The sequence below is a fragment of the Mus caroli genome, unplaced genomic scaffold, assembly GCF_978045245.1.
Source record: "Mus caroli unplaced genomic scaffold, Mus_caroli_1 scaffold_2, whole genome shotgun sequence".
NCBI classification, from domain to species: Eukaryota; Metazoa; Chordata; class Mammalia; order Rodentia; family Muridae; genus Mus; species Mus caroli.
Genome location: NW_028227257.1, coordinates 61506455 through 61533445, shown reverse-complemented (window position 1 = coordinate 61533445; position 26991 = coordinate 61506455). Strand labels below are relative to the sequence as shown.

At 46.4% G+C, this 26991-nt stretch overlaps 1 protein-coding gene across 2 annotated transcripts in view; it reads left to right on the top strand.

Annotated features, from left to right (window-relative positions):
* Nucleotides 1-739: 739 nt before the first annotated feature.
* Nucleotides 740-26991, top strand: part of Knstrn (kinetochore localized astrin (SPAG5) binding protein) — a 28165-nt gene continuing 1913 nt past the window's right edge. For both annotated transcript variants that reach the window (XR_002377337.2, XM_021155482.3), the window contains exons 1-8: nucleotides 740-1038; nucleotides 1130-1221; nucleotides 4583-4709; nucleotides 5573-5620; nucleotides 10001-10106; nucleotides 10274-10367; nucleotides 23260-23315; nucleotides 25837-25911. Coding sequence is in view for 1 of the 2 variants with exons in the window: in XM_021155482.3 (XP_021011141.1) it covers nucleotides 830-1038; nucleotides 1130-1221; nucleotides 4583-4709; nucleotides 5573-5620; nucleotides 10001-10106; nucleotides 10274-10367; nucleotides 23260-23315; nucleotides 25837-25911 (807 nt within the window). In the remaining variant the exon portion in view is untranslated. The remainder of the gene's footprint in view (nucleotides 1039-1129; nucleotides 1222-4582; nucleotides 4710-5572; nucleotides 5621-10000; nucleotides 10107-10273; nucleotides 10368-23259; nucleotides 23316-25836; nucleotides 25912-26991) is intronic.

The following is a 26991-nucleotide window of genomic DNA, read 5'->3' as shown; positions in this document are numbered from 1 at the left end:
AGAGAGAGATCCATTTCTACCTTAAAATTTCACACTTCTCATTGTTCCTGAGATTAACAACTCCTTATCTTTCCTGAATCTAACACACCTAAATCTTATTTATTTAAATAAGGTTTTGCTGTTCTGTAGCTCCTACTGGCCTGGAATGTAGCCTAAGCTGACCTCAAAGACAGGGCAATTCACCCGTGGCAGCCTCCTGAGTGCTAGAATCACCACTGTGGACCACCAGGACCTCAGTCTTTCCAATTTATACTGGTTCTTTGCTTTTCTCTCTTATAACATCTTTGTTTTCCCTTCATTGTCTTCCCATGGATGGTAAATGTGTGTTTGCAGTTGTCTGTTTAGTGTGTTTTCTGGATTATAATCTCCAAGAGGGCAGAGCTAAAGTCAGCCCTTCTATATACTCCCCTTACTCCGTCACCCTCTTAAATGTCCAGCACCAGGCTGCTGCTCCTTTGGTATTTGTGTTTTTAACGTGACGACTGAAAATCTGCCTCGTTTTGTATGAGTAACTTTAATTTGTAATTAAATCTGCATGCGGATTTTTAAGCACATTAGCTATCTCAGCCCACTGGTGTCCTTCAAGTAGGCTCTCCTGCTCTTCCCCTGGTAGTTTCTATTCAGGCCACCTGTATTCCTGGCAGGATCCTTAGCAATCACAGACCAAATAAAGAGGATTGTGACTTGACGCTAGGCGAGTTCACGTGTCTGCCTTCTGGCTGGAATGTGACAGCTTGGCTCAATAGCTCCATTCAAGCCAGCCCAGTGAGTCCCTGGCCCAGCCTCGACCAGCAGGCTGGAGCAACTCTGCTCGAACCTTCCGTACAGCATGGCGGCTCCCGAGGCCGAGGCCCAGGAGACAGCCTTCCGTACAACAGGGCCGCCTACAGACTCGGAGCCGCGCCCCTTCCCTCCCAGCTCCCGGAAGTTTCCTTTTGAAAGCGCGGCGGCAGACTCTAACGAGGACTGGGCAGTTGCTGCGGAGCATTATTTGAAAGGGAGCGGAGAGAACGGCGGATGGGAGCAGCCGGCACCGGGGTTAAGCTCTGCGGGATGTGTGCGGGTGGAAGGACGGGCGGGCTGGCGTGGCGGGGCTCTGGCGCTGCTAATATCCGCCTTGCACTTTCAGGGTCCAGCCAAGCCACCCGGCTACGATGGCCAGTGCTAAGACGGTGTGCGATGCGCAGCCTCACTCGATGCCGAGCTGCGGCTTGCCCGCAGGTGGGTGTCCACACCGCCACCAGCCGGGGGTCTGTAGTCTATATGCTAGGACTAAGAAGGACGAAATCTGTATGTCGGGGCGGCGTTCGGTTAGATCTGACATCCTCCTGCTCCTCACCCCAACTAGGCTGTGTAAGAGAGTCCCTGTTCCTATTTCAGACCCAGCCCCATTCTGCGATTACCAAGGTTATGCAGCGCTATGCTGCCCAGGCTAGCTTGGAGCACACAGAGATCCTGCCTCTGCCTCCTGAGTACTTAAAGGCTTGTGTCACCATGCTCAGTGCTTGGCCTCCCTTTTTTCCTTTTTTCTCCCCCCGCCCCAGCCCTTCCCTCCCGCCCGCCTTTTTTTAAAAGCTAGGTTTCACTCTAGCCCTGTGTAACGTTAGCTTTCAGCAACATTCCCACTTCCGCTCCGGAATGCTGAAATTACAGGCTCACTGCCACCACACTTGCCTCTCTAGAACCTTTTTTTTTAAATTGTGTGCATGTGGTGCAGGGGAGGCTTGGCATATAAGCATAGGTGCCCATCGAGAGTCAGGAGCCTTGATCCCCTAGACCTGGAGTTACAGGTGGTTGTGAGCCACCTTATATTGGTGCAGGGAGCCAAACTCCAGTCCTCTGGAAGAGTAATTTTCCCTTTTAACCTCTGAGTCATCTCTTTAACCCTAGAAATTGCTTTTAATGCAGCTATCCTTTTTATTTCCAGGTAAAGATTGGTTGTCTTAAGATTGTGGAGAAAACTCCAGGGTTCCTTGTTCACATTAACAGGTGCACAGTGGCTCTCCCGAGCAGACCATCAATATATGTTGAGTGGAATGAGAGAGATGAGCCTGGCCCAGACAGAGTTACTGAGAACCTTGAGAGAAGAAAGAGGCTGAAAACAATTTGTAGTTGCTTTTCTGTCTTGGTCTGTGCTGCTTTTCTGGTGGTTGACAGTCATCAGGTGAGGTCTGTAGTGATTGTACTGCCTCACGTGGAGATTATAGCACAGAAGATGGTCCGGTGTTGGGTGCCTGTTAGGAGGGCTTAGGAGCATCCTTTTACCATCCCTTTCCAGATGACTCCGCGCAGCGGATTGGAGAACAGCGGCAGGCAGGCTTGGCCTCTGAAGTGAAGTAAAACAGGCTTTTCCACCAGGCTTAAAGGTTTATTCTCTTTGCCCTGGGTGTCTCAAGACATCCTAGTGCCATTAGCAGCAGCATTGCTTAAGGAGTGGAGGCAGGACTCTGCAGCCTTCTGCTGCTGCTTCTCCACCACACTCCCCACCCCCGACACACACACACACCCCTTCCTCACAGTGCCCTGGATAGCTGGCAGTGACAGCCTTCCTCACCAAACCAAAGTTTTCATCTCTCTGCTTGCAATCCCTGCCCCAGCTTCACGTCACGTGTAGTGCAATAGCTAGCTGTGAAGTTTTTAGGTTGTCTCCACCTACAAAGGGAAAACAGAGCTAGGAAATGAAGGTGGGTGTGGTATACACCTGTCAGTCACCCCCCAGGAAATGAAGGTGGGTGTGGTACACACCTGTCAGTCTGTCATCCCAGCGCTCGCTCGCTCTAGATATCCAGGGAAGAGAATGCACGTGTGCTCCAGGCCTGCTTGGTCAATGTAGTGAGCTGCAGGTTATACAGCAAGACCCTGGGAGGAGGGGCTTGACAAACTTTCTTCTTTTACACCAGCCATCTAATTCTCCTTAGCATCTCTCTTCTTAGACCATCTTAAGTTCTACTAATGGCTTTCCCCTACAGCGTAGTCCTCAGGGTTCCGCAGATACAGATTGTTGAAGCTGGTTGCAGTTAATGAATTAGTTTTCAATTTATTATGAACTCTAATTACATGGGCTAGATATAATACTGTATTTAACTTACTACTACTTGAGTTGACAAGATAATACTATGAAGTTACGTCTTCTAACAGATACCTCGGAAGAACCCATTTAATAATTGCATAGTGTTAGGAATATTGAAACTAAATTTCTAATGCCCTGTAAATTGTACCTATAAGCAAAATGTGTTGAAGAACTATATTTACTCCAAATTAATGTGCAGCAAGTTATTTGAATAAACTTTTTATTAAATACAAAGTGCACTACAGTACGATTCAGCACTATACCTCATTTCAACTTAGTAATTATTTAATTATTATGCCTTTTAACCTACATCCAGTTTAAAGGAGCCATTTACAGTGAAGAAAGTGGAGTCCGTATAATCTAAAACCTTCTGAGCTGGAAAGAAAGAACAGCTTAGGGGTTGGGGCCTGATAGGTGCTATGGCATGTGTGTGTTACACCGTGGGTGGGGAGGGGGATGGGTTACCTGGTCTGGCCCAGTCAGGAGATCAGCAAGAGGGCCAAGTAGGAATCTCTTAACAAGGGGTCAATAAAGGACAAGAACTGGAAGGTCGAGAGCCTGGCATAGGGAAGAGGAGAGGAAAGAGTTTATATGTCCAGGGCAGTGAAACAGACCAGAGCTGACATGTTCCTTTTATTCCACCTGTGGCTGATTCCTGAAGTCTGGACATATACCTGATATTTCCCTAGCCACCGGGACATGAAGATGTCTCAAAGTGGTTGGGAGGACATTTTGGTGAAAGTGGGCAACACTTAAAACAGCTAGAAGCTGTCTGGGGAGAAAGGATTTGGGAGTCTTGAGGGGCAGTTCCAGCTGGGCTTTTCCTTCTGCCTCCATTGTCACGTAACTGCAGCCTGTCAAGCTTGGGGTCTCATCAGGCACTCGGAGCAATGAATTTTGTGTGTTCGTGCACGCCTTGTTGCAAGCTCACATTGTGACCCCTGAGATTGTGACCTGGAAAAACCTGTTTCTTGTGGTGTGACTCAGCCCTGGCACACATATTTAACCCAAGAGCTTCCTGTAAACAAGAGTTAAGTGAAGTCAGTGACAGGGGAAGAAACAAAGCAGCCACCAGTTGACAGGGAGTGACAAGTTAAGAAAAGCCAGGGAAGAGAGAGGAGGGTCTGAGTCGAAGGGGATTGAAGACAGTGTGGGGAAGGAGAAGGTGCTTTTCCCTCTAGGTCACCAGCTGGTGCTTTCTCTGCCTCTGAGCTAGCAGGCCTTCACCACAGCGACTGGCTCCTGAGTCCCCATAGGTAAATCAAACATTGGTGATTTTGTTTCATAAACAGTACACCTACAAACCCCAGCATTTGGAGGCAGAGTCAAGAACCGTCTCCATTTTTGAAGCAAGTCGGTGTAGAGACTTTCTTTGGAAACAACCTCTATTCCTATCTTACGATTGGACAGTATGAAAATGAGGGCTTATGGTAGCTCAGAGTGGGGCTCTGTGTGGTACAGCAAGAAGGCTGGTGGGTTGTGCTGTGGCTTCACTCCTGTTTTCCCTTTCAGATACACAAACTCGAGCCACTTCTAAACTACCTGTTAAATCCAAAGAAGCTGATTTGCTTAGACATCTTCATCCAGGAGGTCCAGAGCCTGATGTTACAAAAGTCACCAAATCAAGACGAGAGAATGGGTGAGAGCAGATCGCTGGCATCTGGTTATAGCAGCTTGCCAGAGAGAGCCCAAGAGCTTACCCTGGTGTGTTCAAGGGCCTGGGTGGACTGTCCAGCAGACAGGTGGAGGGACAGGGAGAGATACTGATTTTTCTAGAAATTGCCGAGCACCAGAAATGTTTTATTAGAGACTGAAGAGATGGTTTAGCAGTTTTGACTTGGAGAGGACCCTGGTTCTGTTCCTAGCACCTGCATGGTAACTTAAATCCATCTCTAACCTAGCTCCAAGAGATCCAGTGTCATCTTCTGACCTCTTTTGGGTCCAGGCGCACACACATTTGATGTGAGATATATATATATATATGTGTGTGTATGTATGTGTGTGTGTGTATATATATCACACATAGGAAAAACACCCATCCTCATAAAATAATCTGGCCAAACAGTCATAGCCTGAAAGGTGAGGCCGACTGTAAGCCTCATTCATAGGCCTGAGCGGGGTCCAGCCTCAGGACCTAGCATGTACATGTGACTCTAGGCAGTGACCCTCTTCCAGGTGAATGTGGTTGACATGAGATAGTCATAATATCCGAAGCAAGCTGAGGTCTGTCGGGTTGTTGGGGTGAAACCAGCACGCATGCTCAGCTCTCAGCCTGCGCTAGTTACTGGGGTGTACTCTTTGTTTTTTTCCTCAGAAACTCAACTATCTTAAGTTAGGTGTGATAGCATGCACCTGCACTCCCAGAACTGAAGAGGCTGAGGCAGGAGGATTGGGCTTTCTAACCCTGTCCCAAAACAGCAAAGAAACTAAGCCCTTATTTGCACCTTATTTGTAGCACCAGCTACTGTGGTTCTCTGATGAGCTTTGATTCTGCTTCCATAGGCAGGTGAAAGCTGCAGAGGCTTCGAGCAGGAGGAACCTCAGAAACAGGTAAGCATGCGGTCGATTCAGGGTGGAGGCTTGCAATTGTGGGTGTAGAGGACAATCACATTAGGCTGTGATGTGTGATGTGTGTAAGTCTGGGTGCCATACCATGTACCTGAGAGGACTTTCGGGATTAAGACTGCACCACCATCAGGGTAAAGATCAGTGGTACCATCATCTTGAGCAATAGTCTTAGCAGGAAGCCCAAAAGCTCTTTTTAAGACATGATTTTTGAAATGTTTACCTGTGTATGTGTGTGTGTAAGTGCAGATGCCTAGAGAGAATCAGACCTCCACTGAAGCTGGAATCAGAGGCAGTTATGAGCTGCCTGATGTGAGTGCTAGGAACTGAACTTGGGTCCTCTAGAAAAGCAGTGCATGCTCTTAACCACTGAGCCATCTCAGCAGCCCCCGTAACCGGAAAGGGCTTCTTTGTAGAGGTGTTGAATTATGCCTGTAATAGAAGTACTTAGGAGACTGACGCAGGATTCTCATAAGTTCAGGGTCATCCTAGGTCAACTAGGGTTGTAGGATGTGCTGGCTATGGCTAGTCTTACATCACTACAAGCCAGAGTCACTGGAAAAGAGGGGCCCTCAACTCGGAAAATGCCTCCATAAGATTAGGCTACAGACAAGCCTGTAAGGCATTTTTTTAGTTAAAGATTAATGAGGGATGGTCTCAGCCCTTTGTGGGTGAGACCATCCCAGGACTGGTAGTCATGGGTTCTATAAGAAAGCAGGCAGAGCAAGCTATGTGTACAAAGTCAGTAAGCAGCACCCTTCCATGGCCTCTTCATCAGCTCCTGCCTGCAGATTCCTGTCCCAAGGGAGTTCCTGTCCTGACTTCCTTCAATGCTGGACAGTGTCTTAGGGTTTCATGGCTGTGAAGAGACACCGTGACAAAGGCAACTCTTATAGGGACATCATTTTTTCTTTTCTTTTTTTTTCTTTTCTTTTTTTTTTAATTTTTAATATTTTTTATTACATATTTTCCTCAATTACATTTCCAATGCTATCCCAAAAGTCCCCCGTACCCCCCCCCACTTCCCTACCCACCCATTCCCATTCTTTTGGCCCTGGCATTCCCCTATATTGGGGCATATAAAGTTTGCAAGTCCAATGGGCCTCTCTTTCCAGTGATGGCCGACTAGGCCATCTTTCGATACATATGCAGCTAGAGACAAGAGCTCCGGGGTACTGGTTAGTTCATCATGTTGTTCCAACTATAGGGTTGCAGATCCCTTTAGCTCCTTGGGTACTTTCTCTAGCTTCTCCATTGGGAGCCCTGTGATACATCCAATGATACATCCAATAGCTGACTGTGAGCATCCACTCCTGTGTTTGCTAGGCCCCATAGGGACATCATTTAATTGGGGCTGGCTTACAGGTTCAGAGGCCTAGTCTATTTATCATCAAGGTGGGAGCTTGGCAGTGTCTAGGCAAGCATGGCACTGGAGGAGCTGAAGGCAAACAGAAGACTGGCTTCCAGGCAGCTAGGCAGGTCTCAAAGCCCACTCCTACAGTGACACACTTCCTCCAATAAGGACACAGTTCCTAATAGTGACATTCCCTGGACCAAGCATATTTAAACCACCTTCCACTCCCTGGCCCCCATAGGCTTGTTTTTCTGGAAACTGCCATATGAGAGGATGTTTTTGCTGAGAACAGACACATGGTGCTTTTCTGAAAGCTGCCTGGGAAAAAGGCATGGGCTGTTTTGCTAGAACCGATGCTTGAGAGAACACATGATATTTGGGAAGAGTATAAAGATAACCCAACAGACAGATGGCTGATGCTGGGTGGTATTGGTTCGCCTTGCCACTCTCTGCTGATTGTAGAGAAAAATGTACCAAAGAACTTCTGGTGGTGTTCCAGAAGGTTCTTGCTTCTGGGGACTCATGGGCCAATTCTCAGAGCCTTGCAGGTTTTTTTTCTGGATCAAACTGCCACTGCTGATTCATGAGTGGTGTTTGCAAGTGAATTGAGCTACTGCTGCTGATTCATATAAACTGAACTGCTGATATCCTGACAACCAAGATTGGATTCATCCAAAGAACTCTTTCTAAACAGGTCCACATCCTCCTTTGCCCTACTGACCTTTCCTTTCCATTACTTCTGTTGAGTGGTGGGGTAGAAAGGAGGTTCAAGTATTTAAGTACACTTTTAAAGTAGGTTTTAACAAATTTAAGCCTACAGCTGTCAACTGCAACTGAGACCACACCTTCACCAATGGCCTTCTCTGGCCTCTCACAGTGCCAAGCCTCAGCTGCTCTCCATGACCCCTTCATGCCTTCAAAACCAGTACCATTAGCGTGATTCTTCCACATTGCCAAGTCTAGCTGCAGCACTAAGTACAACCTTGGCTATGTCTGGAACCAGCTTCTTTGTGCTCTCAGAAAGAACTTCCTAGAAGATTTTACCACAGTGATGCTGGTCTCTCAACACTAATTTCTTAGCTCCAGCTAACCAGCATCAATTATCCCAGTAGTTCCCTCTGTTCTTGACTAAAGCCAGAGCCACATGGCTGAAACTGCTGAGTTCTGTTGCTTCCTAGAACTGGAACATGGCCCCCCTCTTCTATTACATTATCACTAGCTTTCTGTTTTTCAACCCCTTCACTGCCTAAGCTTGGCTGTCCTAGAACTTCCTCTGTAGACAGATCTTGAACTCAGGGATCTGCTTGCCTCTGTCTCCTGGGATTAAAGGCCTGTACCACCATGCCTGGCCCAGAGCTTTCATGGCCACTATTCCTCAAGATCTGGATCACAAGTGTGCCCTCCATTTCTGGATTAAAAGTCATTCCAGATTAAAAGTCCAAATGAAAACTATAACCAGATAATAACACCTAACATGACATAACTATTCTTGTTCAAATGCAAACATAAACAATAAGCTTAGCTGGTTGGATCTTGCCCCAAAGTCACCACCCTCTTAATATGTTTATCTCCTCAAACCCAGGATGCAGCTCCATTTCACTTCCTGGTGCCCCTTTATTGCTTGAACTGTACATTTTATATTTTTCTTTTTAAGCTTGCTATACTTCATCAGAACACTCTTCATTAGACTAAACAACAGCAAATAGTCTAAACTGGATTGTTTTGAGACCTCCTTTGTCAATGCAATTGATCTGAGTCTCTTCACCTTAGCTTTATACAGACTCTTCAGACAAGGGCAAAAAAATAGCCAAATTCTTCTCCAAAATACAACAAAAACAGTCTCTAGGCCACGTACTAACACTTCTCTGAAATCTCTCTTGGCCCAGGTCTGCAAAGTTCAAATTGCCCTCAGTACCACAGTCTTCTATTAGAATGGCCCATTAAGCCCCACTGAAAGTTTTCTACTGCTTCCCAAAGTCTCAAAATCCACATTCTTCTAAACAAAAACATTGCCAGGCCTATACCCCACAGCAATACCCTATTCCCTGGAACTAACTTCTGTCTTCAGAGTTTCATTGCAATGAAGAGACACTATGACCAAGGCAACTTTTATAAAGGACAACATTTAATTGGATCTGGCTTAAAGATTCAGAGGTCCAGTCCATTATCATCAAGGTGGGGCATGGCAGTGTCTAGGCAGGCATGCTACCTATGGTGACACACTTCCTCTAACAAGGCCACACATCCTAATAGTGCCACTCCCTGGGCCAAGCATATTCAAACCACCACAAAGAATGATCTGGAAACACAAGCCAAATAAAATCCTTTCCAAGTTTTTTGGTCATGGTGTTTCATCACAGCAATAGAAACCCTATTTAAAAAATATACACTCTCCCCCACCAAAAAGGGAGGGAGGGACTGGGGGGAGAGAAGAGAGAAAACAATTTCAGGGCTGGGGAATGGTTCAGTGGGCAAGAGTGCTTGCTATGCAAGTATAAAGACCAGAGTTAGAATCCCAGCACCCTCCTAAAAAGCTGAGCATGGCCACGCCTGCTTGTAACTCCAGAATTGGAGTGGGAGGCAGGTAGGACCTAGGAACTTGCTGGCTGGTGATCTAGGTGAGCTTTCAGATTCAGGAAGTCCTCCTGTCTCAAGGGAACGAAATGGAGAGCAACAGGGAAGATCCCTAAAGTCCTGCTCTGGCCTCTGCATGCACATAGAAGCACCATGCATACGCACACATGTGTTTTTGAAAACTCAGGGCATTCAAAGTGAAGGTTTAATGATAAGGATGACAGCTGATTACATGTTCGCCATGTGTCAGCAGGCAGGTTAAACAGTGTCCATGGATCCTCTTATTTATAGTAATATTATAAAATGGAGGTATTGTCTTAATTCTAGAAATCAAGAAACATACCACTATCAGGAAGTCAAGACTAGAACCCATTTAAACAGCTCAAAAGCATGTATGTACCTGGCACCTATTCATATTACTGTAACTTTTGTTTTAGCTACAAACCATTTAATAAGCAAAAACCGGAGGAGGAACTAAAGGATAAAAATGAGCTGCTGGAGGCTGTCAACAAGCAGTTACACCAGAAGCTGACAGAGACTCAGGTAAGACGCCCACCCAGTTCTGACTCATTGGATGCCTCTGGTGAGAGCAAAGTGACCCTTGCAGACAGAAGAGAAGCCAGCTCCTGCTGTGGTTCACCAAGAATACAGGCAGGGAAGACCTACCACTGGTAGGACGGCTCCTGATTTGTCGGTTTGCCACTCCATAGGGAGAGCTGAAGGACCTGACACAGAAAGTGGAGCTACTGGAGAAGTTTCAGGATAACTGCTTAGCAATTTTGGAGAGCAAAGGTCTCAACCCAGGTAAGAGACAGCACATAGGGCAATGTTGACCACATGGGGTCTTTGCCATGTGAGCGAAGGAGTTGCTTAGCCAAGCCCTAAAGATTTTTCAGTTTCTTAATGTTCTGACTTGGGATAACTATTCTTGGTTGTCAACTTGATTGCATCTGGAATGAACTACAATCCAGAAGTGGAGGGCTCACCTGTGATCCAGATCTTGAGGCTGGAAGATAGATTTCTGACCTGGATCTTGACATGGAGATTGTGAGGCATAGTGGCCATGAAAAGCTTAGGCCTGGGCAAGGTAGTACATGTTTTTAATCCCAGGAAACTGGGGCAAGCGGATCTCTTGAGTTCAAGGTCAGCCTGGGACAAATCAAGTTTTAGATACAGGCATGGTGTTACACACCTTAATCTGGGTCACACCTTCTGCTGGAGGCCTACATAAGGACACTGGAAGAAGGAAGTTTCACAACTTGCACTTGCTTGCCAGCACATCTGTTGTAACCTACTTCTACAGAAGACCAACTTAAACAACTAGCCTCAGGAGTAACTACTAGATTCTTGGACTTTACATTCACAGCTACCCATTGTTAGGTTAGTTGGACTACAGACTGTAAGACATCACAATAAATTCCCTTAATATAGAGAGACCTACCGTAAGTTCTGTGACTCTAGATAACCCTATCCAAAGCATGATTTCTACCTGACTAATAGAATATGACATAACTATAGAAAGACACTTTGTTCTTAGCTAAACGCTGTCCATTCATTCAGTGCCAGCAGCCGTGAGCTTGCAAAGAGGCCAGAATATTGTGTTTCTTTCCAGTGAAAGACTCCAAAACTCCCAAAGGGAGGCACTTACTCAAGCCTCGGGTCAGCCGCGCACCCAAGAAGACACTGAGACCGAACTTAAGATGTATAGAGAGTAAGATTTAATATAGCAATGACAAGAAAGAACATAAAAAGCACATATACCAGATATCTGGGGTCGAAACTCGCAGAGGAGATTCGGCAATTAGCCCAAACTTTTCACAAGCTTTTATAGGAAATAGTCAGGTAAAAAGTACAAGTTTTACGTCACCAAGGTGTTCTGCCAAGGGGCTTTACATAACCAAGGGGTCGTGTCCTATATTTTGGCAATGTACTCGATCTATTGGAACATTCTGGGACAGTACCAGGAGGCCCCTATCTCAAAAATGTTCTTGGCATAGTCTTCAGTTGGGAGGGGTAGGACTAGGTTTTTTCCAGGAGACCCCTTATCTAAAAAATGTTCCTGGAGCAGTTTCCAATTGGGAGGGGGTACCTTGGGGTAAAAAGTTCAGGAGTGCTCCGGGAACTATCTCTGGATGGGAGGGGTAAGAGAACTCTGAGCTGAAGAGTTCATGGAGAGTTCAGGTGTCCAGTAATTAACTCTTTCATTCCCCCCTTCTTTTAGGGACAAGCTCTAATCTTAGAGCTGGGTACCGGCTTCCTGAAAGACCCGATATTGTTGCCTTAATATCATAACCTGCACTGCATTTATTCTTTCTCTGACAAAAGCCACTAACTTATTAAGAATGCAGGGGCCGAGAGTGAGCAAAAGCATAAGTATAATTAAGGGTCCTGCTATGGAGGAGAGGAGAGTGGTAAGCCAAGGGGACTTATTAAACCAGCTTTCGAACCATCCTTGTTGGCTTTCTCTCTCTCTTTTACGCATATCTAGGCGTTCTCTAAGTCTGGCCATAGAGTCTTTGATTACTCCTGAATGATCAACATAAAAACAACATTCTTCTTTTAGGGCAGCACAAAGTCCTCCTTCTTTAAGGAACAATAAGTCTAATCCCCTCCTATTTTGCAGCACTACTTCAGACAGGGAAGTTAAAGATTCTTCTAATTTAGTTATAGACTGTTCTATAGTTCTAATATCAATGTCCATAGCTGTACGTAATTCTTCATAGTATTGGGGGGTCTGAATTAAGGCAGCGGTCCCTGTACCTACTCCTGCTGCTACTCCCAATCCCAAAAGTACTGCCAGGGTTAAGGTAATGGGCTCTCTTCTCCAACGGACCCGATGATCAAACTTATCTAAAAAGGAGCTATCATCATGATACAGGAGTCTAGGAATAAGCTGAACTAAAATGCAGAAGTCTTTGGAACTATTAAAAACAGATAGAGATACACAAGGAGTGAGACCGGTATTGCAAGCCCATACTGTGTCTATGGGAGGCACCAGATACTGACCACTTTTGCTAGGCTGGATGTTCTGGGTCTGATTACAAAGGTGCCGTTTATCCTGAGGTGCCTGGCCTAAACAGAGTCCACTTCCTGAAACTGCTTCCAGAGTCAGCTTTCTGTTTTCTCCCCAAAGGCATTGAGAATGATCTGAAGTAGTATTATAAGTCCTGATCTGAGCAATTCCTTCATAATAAGGGGGCCTAGAGTCATAGCATAACCAACATGATTGAGTCATATTAGGATTAGTCCTATTCAACACCAAAAAAGCTCCTTGAACTAGACTGACCAGACGGCTTTTTGTATCTAGGGGCGGTGGGGAAACTAAGGTCGATAGGGAAGGTCTCACTGTTAGCCTGATTGTACAAATGAACCCAGGGTCTCTTGGTGGACTGGATACACGCCAACCCCACTTATTTCCTTTAAGCCAACTTAAACGATTTTGTTTTCCTTTTTCAGTGAATTTTATAAGTAGGGGGTTGCAGTATTTACCTTTGCATGGTCCTGGGGGGCTGTTTTCAGTAGCACACCCATAAGCTCCTATGGCGGCCTCATTTGGATGGAGGTTGCCATAGTTTGGATATTTATGGGGATCTCTTTCTCCTTGATATGGCTTATCATAACCACTACCTCGTTTTACCGTGATTAGATCCCAGTCAGAGGAAGGCTTCCAGTAGGCATCCCCTGTCGTTTCACATGTCCATTTGCCACAGAAGTAATCTGATGCCCCCCCACATTTTTGTTGAAGCTCTTTGTTTTGACCCTGACCAGGGCAAACATAAAACTGTGCAGCTCTAAGATTAGCTCGGTAGAACTGCCCTGAACACCCATACATGTTTCCTATTTCACCTGAAACACACCGCTGTTCAGGGGGTGGGTTACTAAGATCAGTATGGTCAGGGAGGTCCCAATTGGGAGATCCTGCTACTAACTTACAAATGTCGGGTGTGAGATCAGGCCACCAAGTCCAAGGGGGATGTGCTGCAGTGATTGCCCATACAATGTTTCCCTCCCCATTAAGCACTTCCCATGACTGTTGAATCGGGGCAAGAGGGTTGTCGTTCCCTAGGCTTAGGGTGGCCCCCACGACACAAACGAAGTTTAAGAGGATTGTCAGTAGTTGCCACCGTCCAGTTGTCTTCATGGTTGCCTCTACCCTGGCTAGGAGCCTTCTTGACGTGGGAGGCGTGGAGTTGTTAACAGTATCAGATATGGTCCTTTCCACCGAAGCTCAAGAGTGCCGGTGCGATGTCATCTGACAAGGACCGAACTGCTGTAGTCTCAGGTGCATGAGCTTCTTTGATCTGGTCCCAGATCTGTGTTCTGACAACCTCCAAGGCCTTTAAATGGGTAAACAGAGCAGAGGGTGAGAAAGAGTCAACACAGGGATCCAATATCCTGCTAGACTCAGTCAAAGAAGTAAAACGTCCAGGTGTGTTTCGGACTCTGAGAAGCACAAAGGGAAGGAGGGTCACCCAGTCTTTACCGCCAGTCTCAATAACTAATTTAGTTAGGGTCTGGGCATGACGCAGGTGCACGTAGATCAGATCTCTGGCTGGAACTGGTGAGATGTCCTTGGGATATCCAGCTCGTTCACTGTAACCAGTTGTGACCAGACTTTTTTCTGTATCACCTGCAAGCCCTTTTAACTTAGCATACAGAGCATTATTAACAACATAGGTTTAAACACATCATTTGAGACTATGATGGGCATAGGAGTTTCATAAAGGATCTTAAACAGAGTAAAACTGAATCAAGAGATAGGACATAGGGAAGGAACACCAAGTCCATGCCAGTCTCCACGATTAATTTTGTCAAGGTCCGTCTTAGAGTTTTAAACTAATTTTTATCTATCCTGAGCTCTGAGGTCTATACACACAATGTAATTTTTATTTGACCTCTAAATGCTTGGCCACACCCTGACTTACCTGGGCAACTATTGCTTTTGGCACTCTGAACCTTGGAAAAAAAATTTTCTTTAATAGTCTTCTTGATGACTATGTGAGCAGTATCATTTATCCATATTGAGAACGTCTTTTTCTGCAGATGTCAACAGCTTTCTTTGTCTGCATATTGTTCCATACAGTGGCAAAAGCATACCCGCTGTCAGTGTCATTTATAAAGCTTGTATCAAAACCACAAGTTCAGCTTTTTGGGCTGAAGTCTCTTTAGGGAAGCTGCTGGCCTAGATCACCTGCTTTTTGTCCACTGCTGCACTGCTGTCCCCGCCTTCCGCTTACCTTTAACCATGAGGCTACTGCCATCCGTGTAGGGTAAAAGGCTTAGTCAGATCTGGCAAAGCCAGAGCGGGGGCTGCAAGCAAGGCTGCCTTTATGCTGTCAAAGGCTTTTTGGTGTTCCTCAGTCCAGGTGAATGGGACTTTTTCTTTAGTCCAGAATCTGCAAAAGCCCACCGTTCCCAGAAACTCACGTGGCGCGGGGTGGTGGGGGTTGGGATCAGCATCACAGCCTTTTCCTTGGCTTCGGTGAGCCACCGCTTTCCGTCGTCGGCACCTCGGTACGACATAGCTGAGCTTTCTTAGCCGATACCCGATATCCCAACTCACCCAGTTCATTCAGGAGCTTCTAGGAGGGCCAGAATTTTTTCTTTGTCTTTGATGTCTCTGCCTTCAGCCAACCGCAGGGCTTGGGTTAGCGCCAGGAGTTCAGCCTTCTGAGCCAAAGTTCCTTCGATGAGTAGGTGAAGACTCAGCAGGTTAGCAGGGGAAGCGAAGGTAACAAAATGCTCTAATAATGTGTCCATCAGCCAGGGAAACAATTGAATCATGTGTCCCTGACCAGAAGCCACTATATGCAGACAAGCAGGCCATCCCTCAGTCACCAGGTCTAATTTTTCAAGTGCCACTGGTCTTTTAGGGTCCCAATTTCTGAGTAAGAACCTCTTTGGCAATACTTTTGTTCTCAGTCACATTTAGGAGTCCCAAAGTTGGGGACAACATTAGGGCAGTCTCAATAGCATCTAAGGCCATCCAAGGTTGTTCTTTATTTCTTATACGAAGGGCTGTTCATCTTTTTAATTCAGCAAAACCTGGAATCCACAGTCTGCAAAGGCCTGCAGTGTCCAGGAACCTTTTAAACTTGCTTTGCATTGGTTAGTGGAGGAATATGAAAACACAGTCTCTTTTAAGGACTCAGCTTCTGTGTTAGCACCCCTTCTGCTATCTCTTTACTTTCAGCCACAAACAGGTGAAGGGTTTTGTCTTGAGGGGGGGCTCTTCTTCTTTTTGTTAGGACAGTAAACACTTTGATCTTTAGCCAAAGGCTTGCTTTTGTTGCCAGGTACTAAGTTTTCTAGTCTCCCTGACTTTTGTGACCAGCATTTCATTTCTCTTATCTTTTTTTGAAAATTTTCTGGCTCCTTATTTCTTACAGATCATCTCTAAGTGCTAGTATTATTAGCAAGTATCACTGTGCTAAGTTCTAATCTTTGTCATTTATCTCTCTTTGCTCCTGTTTCTTAACTGCAATGGATCTAATTATTACATCTATATTCTGTCACTTAACTTTTGTAACTTTTCATAACCTAGGTCAGATTAATGGGACATTTTCTAGTCCCACAGACATGAGACCCTCAACAGAGCCTGGCAGTCAGGTGCTCCTTACCTTGTATGTCTCCCTCACCGGAGCTTAGAACAAACTCACACAGCTCAGGGCAGTGCCTGAGAAGAGAAAACACATGGGGCAGAGAAGGGAGTGCAGTTTTCACATCAGACCACTGATATTTCAAAATGAACACAATTTTTTTTCTCTGTTAACAAGAGACAGGATACAGGGGGCAGGAGAATGAGCCTTTCTCCCACCCAAGAGGCAGGCAAAGGCTGAAAACAAACCCTTTGATGCGAAGAGCCCAGAGCGGAGTCTCCGCTACGCGCCGGAATGCGGCGTAAACTCCTGGGAGTGGCAAACAAACGCTGGCAGGCAGGCAGAGGCAGCAATTTAACTATTTAACTACCTGATAGACGCCCTGTGCTCTCTGCACTGTCTTTGGGGAGGGAGCACGCAGCCAGGCAGGCACAAGGGAGTGCGGGCAGACTCTGGGGGGGCCAAAGGAGGGACGGCGGCTGTAGTCGGCCCCTCCCCAGCTGTGGCAGGCTTCACGGCCACTCCGGGACCGGCAGGCGGGGGCCGGCAGGCCGCTGCACTCACTATCAGCATTTCACAACTCGGGGCACAGACAGCCTCTGCTTCTGCCGTGCCTGCAGAAGCCAGAACCTCAGCACCACTGCTGCTATCAAAGCCCTAACTGCGCCACCAAAGCCGGAAATCTTTAGCCCAGCTCTGCATTTCAGAGCTCTTTTGAGCAGCCTGGGGCTCCCCAGCCGAGTGCGGACCGTGTGCTGCGTTTGTCGGCCGGTGGCAGCTGGTCTTGCCCCTCGATGGCCCCGCAGCCAGGCTGGCCGGCGCTGCCCGCCCGCTGCGAGCCGCTGGCACTGCCTCGCCGAGAGCGCAGTGGGCAAGACCGGCCTGATGGTTCTTTTTTCTCTTTTTTTCCTTTTTTAAAACCATTGCTGACAAATTTTGTCCTGACGTCAGTCCAAGTCTACAGTCGACAAAGGGTTAACACACACACACACACACACAGTCTTGTCATGTGGCCACAAACAAGCACACTCGTCCACGCTTGGACTTACACAACCAGCCAAACACTTTTTTCTGACGGGGTCGGATTCCACATTCACTCCCGCTCTGGCAGAGAGAACACTCTCTCCCTTTCACTCTGCCAGGCAACAGCCAGGTCTTTTTGACTGTTCTGTACCCTGGGCACTCCTTCCAGGGTCTCCCTTGGAACATCTCTCTTGGGGTGCGGACCGTGAGGCCATAGACAGTCGTCCTCCCACAGCCACTGCCAGAATAAACCCACAATCTCAGAATACACAAATGCAGCAGTTCCACACCTACACACCCAGCAGACTGTCCCATTTCTAGAATAATTTACAAGAGACACAACAAGAGTGGACACGACAAAAGCAGACACGAGACTGAGACAAAAAGAAAAAAACCAAAGCACGAGGTGGGACTCGAACCCACGATCTCGCGACCTGAAGCACGAGGTGGGACTCGAACCCACGATCTCGCACAGAGGGGTCCACTAAGCGTCCTTAGTCCTCCCCTATCTCACCTGGGACGTCTCCCAGGGGCAGATCGGACGGTGGGCACCTGGGCACGTCTGCTCCTTACCCACTTCGCATTCCCTCCCGGAGTGCGATCTCTGGTGCTCCTACTGAGCACAGAGCGTCACGCAAAACCAGAACAGCGATCGCTCATACAGAATGGCCTTCCTGGCCTCTCAGAAATTAACAGAACACAGACACCAGACCAAAGCAGAACAGTAAATCTTACTTCTGAGCGGGTCCAGGACTTCTGGGTAAACGCGCTGATTCCCGGCCAATGCACCAAATGAAAGACTCCAAAACTCCCAAAGGGAGGCACTTACTCAAGCCTCGGGTCAGCCGCGCACCCAAGAAGACACTGAGACCGAACTTAAGATGTATAGAGAGTAAGATTTAATATAGCAATGACAAGAAAGAACATAAAAAGCACATATACCAGATATCTGGGGTCGAAACTCGCAGAGGAGATTCGGCAATTAGCCCAAACTTTTCACAAGCTTTTATAGGAAATAGTCAGGTAAAAAGTACAAGTTTTACGTCACCAAGGTGTTCTGCCAAGGGGCTTTACATAACCAAGGGGTCGTGTCCTATATTTTGGCAATGTACTCGATCTATTGGAACATTCTGGGACAGTACCAGGAGGCCCCTATCTCAAAAATGTTCTTGGCATAGTCTTCAGTTGGGAGGGGTAGGACTAGGTTTTTTCCAGGAGACCCCTTATCTAAAAAATGTTCCTGGAGCAGTTTCCAATTGGGAGGGGGTACCTTGGGGTAAAAAGTTCAGGAGTGCTCCGGGAACTATCTCTGGATGGGAGGGGTAAGAGAACTCTGAGCTGAAGAGTTCATGGAGAGTTCAGGTGTCCAGTAATTAACTCTTTCACCAGGGCGGTAGAGAAGGTAACTTACAAGGTAATTTGCTCAGGTGACAGGAGGGAGAATTCAGTCTCAACAGCTCCTAAGTTGGCTTTATCCCAGTTCCTGCAATGGGATGCCTGGGTAAGGGTATATAGCTCAGTGGAAGAATATGTATTTAGGATATAGTCTTGAGATCTTGGGTCCTATCCCCAATACTATACCCCCAAGAAGGGAATTTGTCCAAAGGCTTTAAGATAACCTCAGGCTGGACTGAAGAGCCAGAGACTGTCCAAGAATGGGGCTTTGACCTCTTTGGGTTAAGGAAAGCTGACTCTGTACTGGAACTGGAACCCAGGGCCGCCACATGCTAAGGTTTATTACACCCACAGATACAATCTTAGGGTTGGTGGTTGGGCAAGTTTTTTGTTTCTCTTTTTAAAGACTTTATTTTATGAGAATGTTTTGCCTACATATATATGTGTGTGTACTCCATGCATACCTGGTGCCCTTAGGGTCCAGAAGAAGGTATTAAATCTCCTGGTACTAAATTTTGTGGGGGGGTGGCGGAGTGGGGGGAGGGTTTGAGACAAGTTTTTACTAGGTAATCCAGGCTGACCTTGAACTTTGGATCTTAGTGCTTCAGCCTCCTAGGTGCTGGAGTTAAAAGGCCCACTCTTTTTAAGGTGCACATACACTGATAGTATCTTAGTTCTATTGCTGTGACTGAGGCAACTCATAAAAGGAAGCATTTAATTTGGGGAGTTTACTTACAGTTTCAGAAGCTAAGCCCGCATCGTGACTAGAGGCATGGTGACATTCAGGCAGGCACCAGAACAGAAGCTGAGAGATACATCCTGATCTGGAGGGAGGCGGGGAGGGAAAAAGGAGGGGGAGAAGTAAGGGGAAATAAAGGAGAGATGGACAGACAGACAGACTGACTGACTGTGCTTTGGCATGGGCTTTTGAAACCTCAAAGTCCACTCCAAAGACACACCTCCCCCAACAAGGCCACACCTCCTAATCCTTCTCAAACAGTGCCATTTCTGGTAACTAAGTGTCTTAGTTAGGGTTTTACTGCTGTGAACAGACACCATGACCAAGGCAAGTCTTATAAAAAACAACATTAAATTGGGGCTGGCTTACAGGTTCAGAGGTTCAGTCCATTATCATCAAGGTGGGAGCATGGCAGTATCCAGGCAGGCATGGCACAGGAGGAGCTGAGAGTTCTATGTCTTCATCCAAAGCCTGCTAGTGGAAGACTGACTTCCAGGCAACTAGGGTGAGGATCTTATACCCACACCCACAGTGACACACCCATTCCAACCAGGTCACACCTATTCCAACAAGGCCACACCTTCAGATGTGCCACTCCCTGGTCCAAGGATATACAAACCATCACACTAAGCATTCAGATAATGAGTCTGTGTGGGCCATTCCCATTCAAGCCATCAAAGTTATCAAAGGGAATGACTTCTAAGGCCTGATTTTTAAAGTAGTTTTGTGTATTGTAAGCAAAATGAAAACCAGCACGGGTATTTCCTGTAGACAAAGTTTCTCCAAAAAGAAGCAGAGCAGAGAATAGACTCTTATCGATCCATCTTCACCCTTCTGGCTCAGTATATCTGGCAGACTTTTCTGTAAAGCAGGAAATATAAAGGACTGCTTACCCTGTCTTGGCAAAGCTAAGCAGTCGACTTCCCTATGCCTCCTTTGTCTGGTTTGGACAGCATGCTGTCAGCGGTTAAAGCAGGGCAGCTTCTTATCCAGTGGCCAGCTTGCTACATGTGAAGCAAACTCCATAGGGAGGTTCTTTAATACTTATCTTCCTTGAAGTAGAAATGGGGGTGCTGCCAGAAGTAGACCTGTCTCATTGTCATGAAAACCTTTCAATGATAAAACATCTTTAAATGTCATATTCTCTGGATTTCTGAGGTTTTTGAAGACCATCTATGTAAACACAACTTTTATTCTCCTATAAGTAATTATTGTCTCTAAAGATTATTGCCTCTGTCTGCTAACCTCTGCCTCTTCTGCCTAGCCCTGGAAGCTTCTAGCCTCCATACAATCTTATCAAGACCTAGAATATTTTCAGCCTCTGAGACTTACTGCTGAATAAGCTTCCTAATTCTTTCTGAACTCTTGCTGGCTGGTCAACTCAACTGTTTTTGGCTCAAAACTCTTCTCAAAGTTGACTGATTCAATCTGGTTTCTTTTGCTTTCTCCTGAATTGCTCTGCTTGACCTTAAACTAACTCTGGCAGTCTATTCTAAAGTTCTGGATCCTTGTCATTCTCTGCCTCCTTCTGTCTTCAACTGTATCTAGCTCGCACGTGCTCACTCGCTCTCTGCAACCTGTCTCTGCACAACTGTCCCAGTAAAACTGCCTCCTCTCTGTCTCCCTGTAAGTAGCTTCCCTTTCCTCTTTCTTCTCATGAGAGTTAGGCATAATCTATTCCATCAAATCTGTCTCTGATTCATCACTTTGTCTGCCACTCAATTAGACATCACTTTCAAACTTGGGTGCTTCCTTCGACAAATTAACTTGACCTTGAATGTTTGGGATTAAAGGTGTGGACATGTCTGTATTCCAGCCCAGAGATTAAATGTGTGTGCTAAGGCTGAACCATACCTCAACTTAAAACAGAGTTGTTGGTTTTTTGGTTTTTGGGTTTTTTTGATTTTCTGAGACAGGGTTTCTCTGTGTAGCCCTGGCTGTCCTGGAACTCACTCTGTAGACCAGGCTGTCCTCAAACTCAGAAAGCCGCTTGCTTCTGCCTCCCAATGTGCTGGGATTAAAGGCGTGCACCACCACTGCCCATCTTAAAAACAAGCTTTAACAGTAAACAACACAATCTTAGGTTTCACAGTCTGATCAAATATTCTGCAACATTTCTCTCTTAACATTGTATAAGTGCAATACCTTAAACAAAAGTTGAAAAATAATACATAGTATGTTGTAACAAATATAATCCTAATCTGTATCAATATACAAAGATCTATACCAGTGTATGATGCAGTAAATGTTATTTAGGGGTTTTTACCCCACCTTTAATCATTTAGTTCCCAAGTAAAAGACAAAACTTTTATATTTATAATAAACCTTAAAGCATTAGAGCTAAGTAGATATCAATCCTCTATGCTATTTTGTCTATTTTTTCATCAATAATCTTAAAATATCATTTGCCATATTCTGCCTGGGCCACTCTAACTGGCTGACCCTCATGGACATGAGCTTATGATCCACCTACCCCATGGCACCTTCTTCCTTCTCCCCTCTTTCTTTCATGGTCTGTGCCTTAGACCCCAAGCCTAGGAATGGAAGCGCTGCCAACCTCTCTTCTGCCCAACTACAGGTATCTTTATTCAACCAGTAGTTTTAAATAAAGGAGCAAGGTTTGCAACCACAGAAGTTGGCATATGTGAGAATTCACTCATCTTGAGGCACCTAGACCTTGGGATACAGAATTTAGCATGACAGTGCATAGCAACAGACCAAACCTCAACAAATGTAACCAAGTATAACCTTAAATTTGTGTCAGTATACAAAGATCTATACCAATGTAAGATTTTTATTTTTTTGCTTGTAGCAGCTTTATAGTTTAAGAGTATATTCAACAATCTATCCTTTATTCCTTATTCCTATTCTCCTTTTTCTTTTCATCCCTTCTCCCGCCTTTCCCCCAAACAAAAAGATAGGGAACAAAAAGGAAAGAGCAAAGAAAAAGGAATCCCTGGCTCTAACCTCCCTCATTTTGTTTTCTCCCTGATCGAGACTATAACAACTTGTAACCACCCCCTCAAGTGATGACAAATGTCCATCATCCGTTGAGCAACCAGAAGCGTCCATCCCACCTCTTGGGAATGAAAGCATCACTCTTAAAGTTGCTTCCTGCTGGTTTGGGGCATCATTTTCCTTTTGGGGGCCCCCTAAAAATTGGGGTATGGGTCACTTTTAAGAAAGCTAGCTGTAGCATTTGCTATATAGTTTATAGTACTTATGGTACTGTTTGGCACTGAGAAAATTCAGGGCTTATTAGCCTTTCGTTACCCCACCTAAGCTCCAGGAACGGACAAGCTACCAGCCCCCACTCAGCTTCCCTTGAGTCCATGGATAAAAGACTCAGACAGTTGTTCCTTTCAACTTGCCTTTGACACGATTGCTGGACGATACTGTCTCCCACCTGGAAAAGCAAGCATGCCCTTAACAATATTCTTATCTCTGTGCCTCCCACCTGCCCTAAACTTTAATTGGCAAGACACATTTAGTCCCTTCCCAACATCCCTGACCACCTGCCTATAGGAGCTACCGGCCTCAGGCCCCCACTCCTCCCAAGACCTCACATGGCTGCCAAAACATGGCGAACCCTCCCTTCCTTGCATCTGTCTCTCTCTTCTTTCCCTCCAGGGCCCCAGAAGTCCCACCTATTCCTTCCACCCAGCAGTTAGCCCATGGCTTTCTCTACTAACAGATCAAAAACCAATTAGGGAACAGGACCTTAGCATCAGAACCCCACCCCCACCCCCAGGCAGCTCTGAAGAAAACACAGCTCTGGAGGGCAACCATGAGAGGCGTGCTCAGGGGAGAGCTTCCAGGATCAGGCACTGAAGAGGCTTCTCCAGGAATACACGTGTGCTTGTCCATGGAGGGCTGCTTCTCCTCTGGCTCAAGATGTCTTCTCACATGAGGCTCATTTTGTTTTATCCATCCATTTTAGGCCAAGAGACCCTGGCATCAAAGCAGGAACCCACCACGGATCACACGGACTCCATGGTGAGAGCAAGGGTATAGATGGGTAGGGCCCTCAGCCAGGGCTCAGTGTTAAACCCACCAAGTAAGAGTGAAGATCATCATTCAGATTCTCTGGTCAAATTATGCAAGCTTCATTTCTCTCAGACAGGGCTGCCCCCTTCAGCAGGGTTCAAGAAAATATCACTGAATGTAGACAGTGGGGCTTATGCAGCCCCCGAAAAAGTGGGTCTTCGAGGATCGAAGGACGTCCAGAGGAATTTTGGTTACAGAGGAACTTGGCTGAACATTTCAGAAATTATTTGGCACAACATCTAACTTGGGGGGAGGAGGGGTGGAGGTTAGGGTATAGGGTGTGGAACATGTCAAATTCCAGAAAATGAGTCAAGACCTGGTCAAATCCAAGTTTTACAAAGAGCAAGAATTAACTTATATTGACCTTTAACAAGGTGTCTTTTAATCTTAAGATGGAATCAGGCTAGCCCATCACCCAAGCGGGATCCAAGGCCTCTGCTTTGTGCTTCGCAGAGATGCTAAGATGCTTTCCTTTGGATGTCCCTGATAATAGTAGAGAGAAATGGTCTGTGTACTTACAGCATATTTTACTTGGAAGGTGGTTTTTAATCCTCTCAGGTAGCTGTAAGTGAATGTGAACTGAAAACACATTCACAGAATGGGGCTGCGGGGAGGGCTCAGTTAGCAAAGTGCCGGCCACACAGCATGAAGACCTTGGTTCAGATCCTCAGCACCCAGGTAAAAGCTGGGTGGTAGAGGAGAGGAAACAGGTGGATCTCTGGAGCTCATTGCCCAGCCAGCCTAACCAGCTGCTTAACTTAGGGACCCTGTCTCAGCAACTAAATTGGAGATGGACATTTGAGATGGAGGAGCAGGTAAAGGGTCTTGCCACCAAGCCTGATAACCTGGACTGGGTCCTTCACTTTGTCCTCTGACCTCCACAGAGTGGTATAAATTCTCCCCTTCCCTACAAGTAAGTAAATAAATGGTTGTTTTGTTTTGTTTTGTTTTTTTTAAATAGTAGAGAGCTATTGAGATGACTCAGTAGGTAAAAGTCCTTGTTGCAAGTCTCACAAACAAGTTTGATCCCAGAACCCAAGTGATGGCAGGAAAACACCAGTTCCCCAAGTCACCCTCTGGCCTCCACACATCTCACGTGCATGCACACATGTCTGCACATGCACATTAGATTTTTTTTTTTTTAATGTTTTAGGTTGGAGGGGGAGGGTGGTCAGAGGCTTAAGATGGCTGGTCGGTGGATTAAGGTCCTTGCCACACAAGCACTGAATTTGATCCCTGGAAGGGAAAGGTGGATGAAAAGAATCCACTCCAGAGTTGTCCCATGAGCTCTACCTATGTGCCATGCCGTGCAACAATAAAATCATTTTTAAAGGTAGAAAGCAAACTCTACCTCTCTGAACTCCACAAGAATTTATAACTGCATGTATGTGTGCATATGCCACAGATGTACAAACACACACACACACACACGGGGCAGGGGGTGGAGGTGAGAGAGAAACCCATATAATAGAAATCTGGGGATATGACTCAGGAGTATAGTGCTTACCTAGTATGCCTGACATCTAAGGTTGACTGCCAGCACTTCAGACACACCACGCATGCATGTGTGTGTACACACAAAAACTTTTGATGGGCAGAGCCTGTATAGAGACTGTCTGATTTCCCTCTTCTGCACTTCACCAAATCTTTTCCCTATTCCGTTGCTGAGAACTCCGTAATGCCAAGCCTGTTTGAATTCATAGTTTCCTTTTGGTTCTTTCCCTATAGAAAGGTAGATTATTCGAGGCATAACGGCTCCCCAACTTGTCTCATCTTGTCCCCAAGGAAGATCAGTTATCACGGTGCCAGCCAAGAGAGCCAAGGCTTGCTTCTGAGTTTGCTGTGACTTGGCTCCTGAGGTCTGTGCAGTACAGAGCACACTGTAAATTTGATAAATTTGATACCTCAAGGAGCGAGCCTGTAGTAAGAAAGCAAGCTTCTTGGGACTGGACTGCTGAGACTGCCGGGATAAAGGATGGGTTATTGGATTAGATGTAGGGAATCTCACTGCGCTAGATAAAGGAGTCTATGGCAAAGAGAAACAGTTCCTAAGAGCAGTGCCCATTCAGAATCTGGCTCTCCAGTGGCCTGGGATCAGCGCTTCAGATCAGTCATGAACGGAAAGGATGATAGCCACCATCTAATTCATGTCTGTCTGTCTGTCTGTCTGTGTGTTTATCTAATCTATGTGTCTGTCTCTCTGTGTCTCTTTGTGTGTGTGTGTGTGTGTGTGCGCGCGCGTGCTCATGCACACACATCTCCCATCCCCCCTCTCCTTTCTTACCTCTCTTACCTCTCTTACTTTTGAAATAGGGTCTCACTACATAGTCTCCACCATCTTGGAACACACTAAGTAGGCCAAGCTGGCTTTGAACTCAGAGATCTCCATCTGTCTCTGCCTCCCAAGTGTTGGGACTAAGGCTTGTGCCACCACACCCAGCTCAACTCTGTGTATATTCTTTACTCTTAGCTGCTGCTCGAAACTTTGAAAGACGAACTGAAGGTTTTCAATGAAACCGCCAAGAAACAGATGGAGGAGCTACAGGTAAAGGCCGACACACCCATGGCAGCACCTGCCATTTCACCACAGCGTAGGGATTCGGGGAAATCGTTCTTCCTACTCTTCCCTTTTAGAGTATGCTCTGCCTACGTGTGCACATGTACAGACTGTGACAGTGTCCATGGAGGTTAGAGCTGGGTTACAGGCAGTTGTGAGCCTCCGTGTTAGGCACTGCAAGCTGAACCTGGGTCAGCTTTGCAGGAGCAGCCATTGAACTGCTGAGACACCTCTCTGGTTTATCCTTCCTTCCTCTTTTCTTTTTCCCTGTCCCAGAGATCCAGCCCCAGTATGATCCTCTTCATGGGGATTATAGGCGTGAGCCACCATGCTTGGCTTGCTTTTTATTTACTTATTTTTTTAACATTTATTTTTACTTCTGTGTCTCTGTGAATGTATGTCATGTATGCGCAGGTACCCATGGGAGACATAAGATGACTTCAGACGCCTTAGAGCTAGTCATAGACATTGGTAAGGTACCTGCCACGGGTACTAAAAACTGAACTTTAGTCGTCTGAAGGAGCAAGGGATAGTCAACTGCAAAGACATCTCCAGTTCCCCTGCCTTCCTATTACAGTTCGGTGTGAATGTATGTGGGTGCATAGTGCGTCCATGCCCCAGTTCATGGGACTCAAACTCAGGTTATTAGGCTTGGTGGCAGGCACCTTTACCCTTGGAGCGATTTCACCTGCCCCCATCCCCCCATCCTTGCCTGGATCATGTTTGGCTTGTGTGTGTACGTGTGTGTGTGTGTGTACGTGTGTGTGTGTGTGTGTGTGTGACTGCCCCTGCCTCCAAGAACTGCAGAGCTGAGAGCCAACCCACTCCCTACCATGGTTGCAGTTCTGGGAATACAAACCCCCAAGTCAGGAGTGGCCCTCACCATGTTATGACTTTGCTCCTTGGGGAGGAAGAGGCTGAGGGGAAAGGGACGGCTCCTACAGTCCTGAGTTGGGGACAAAGATGGAGAAGGGGGGACATCAAATGACCAGGGCTCCCTGCCCGGGTAGGGCTGACTCGGGTCAGCAGCCACGGAGCAACAAGGATCAACTCTCTAGGGATATAATA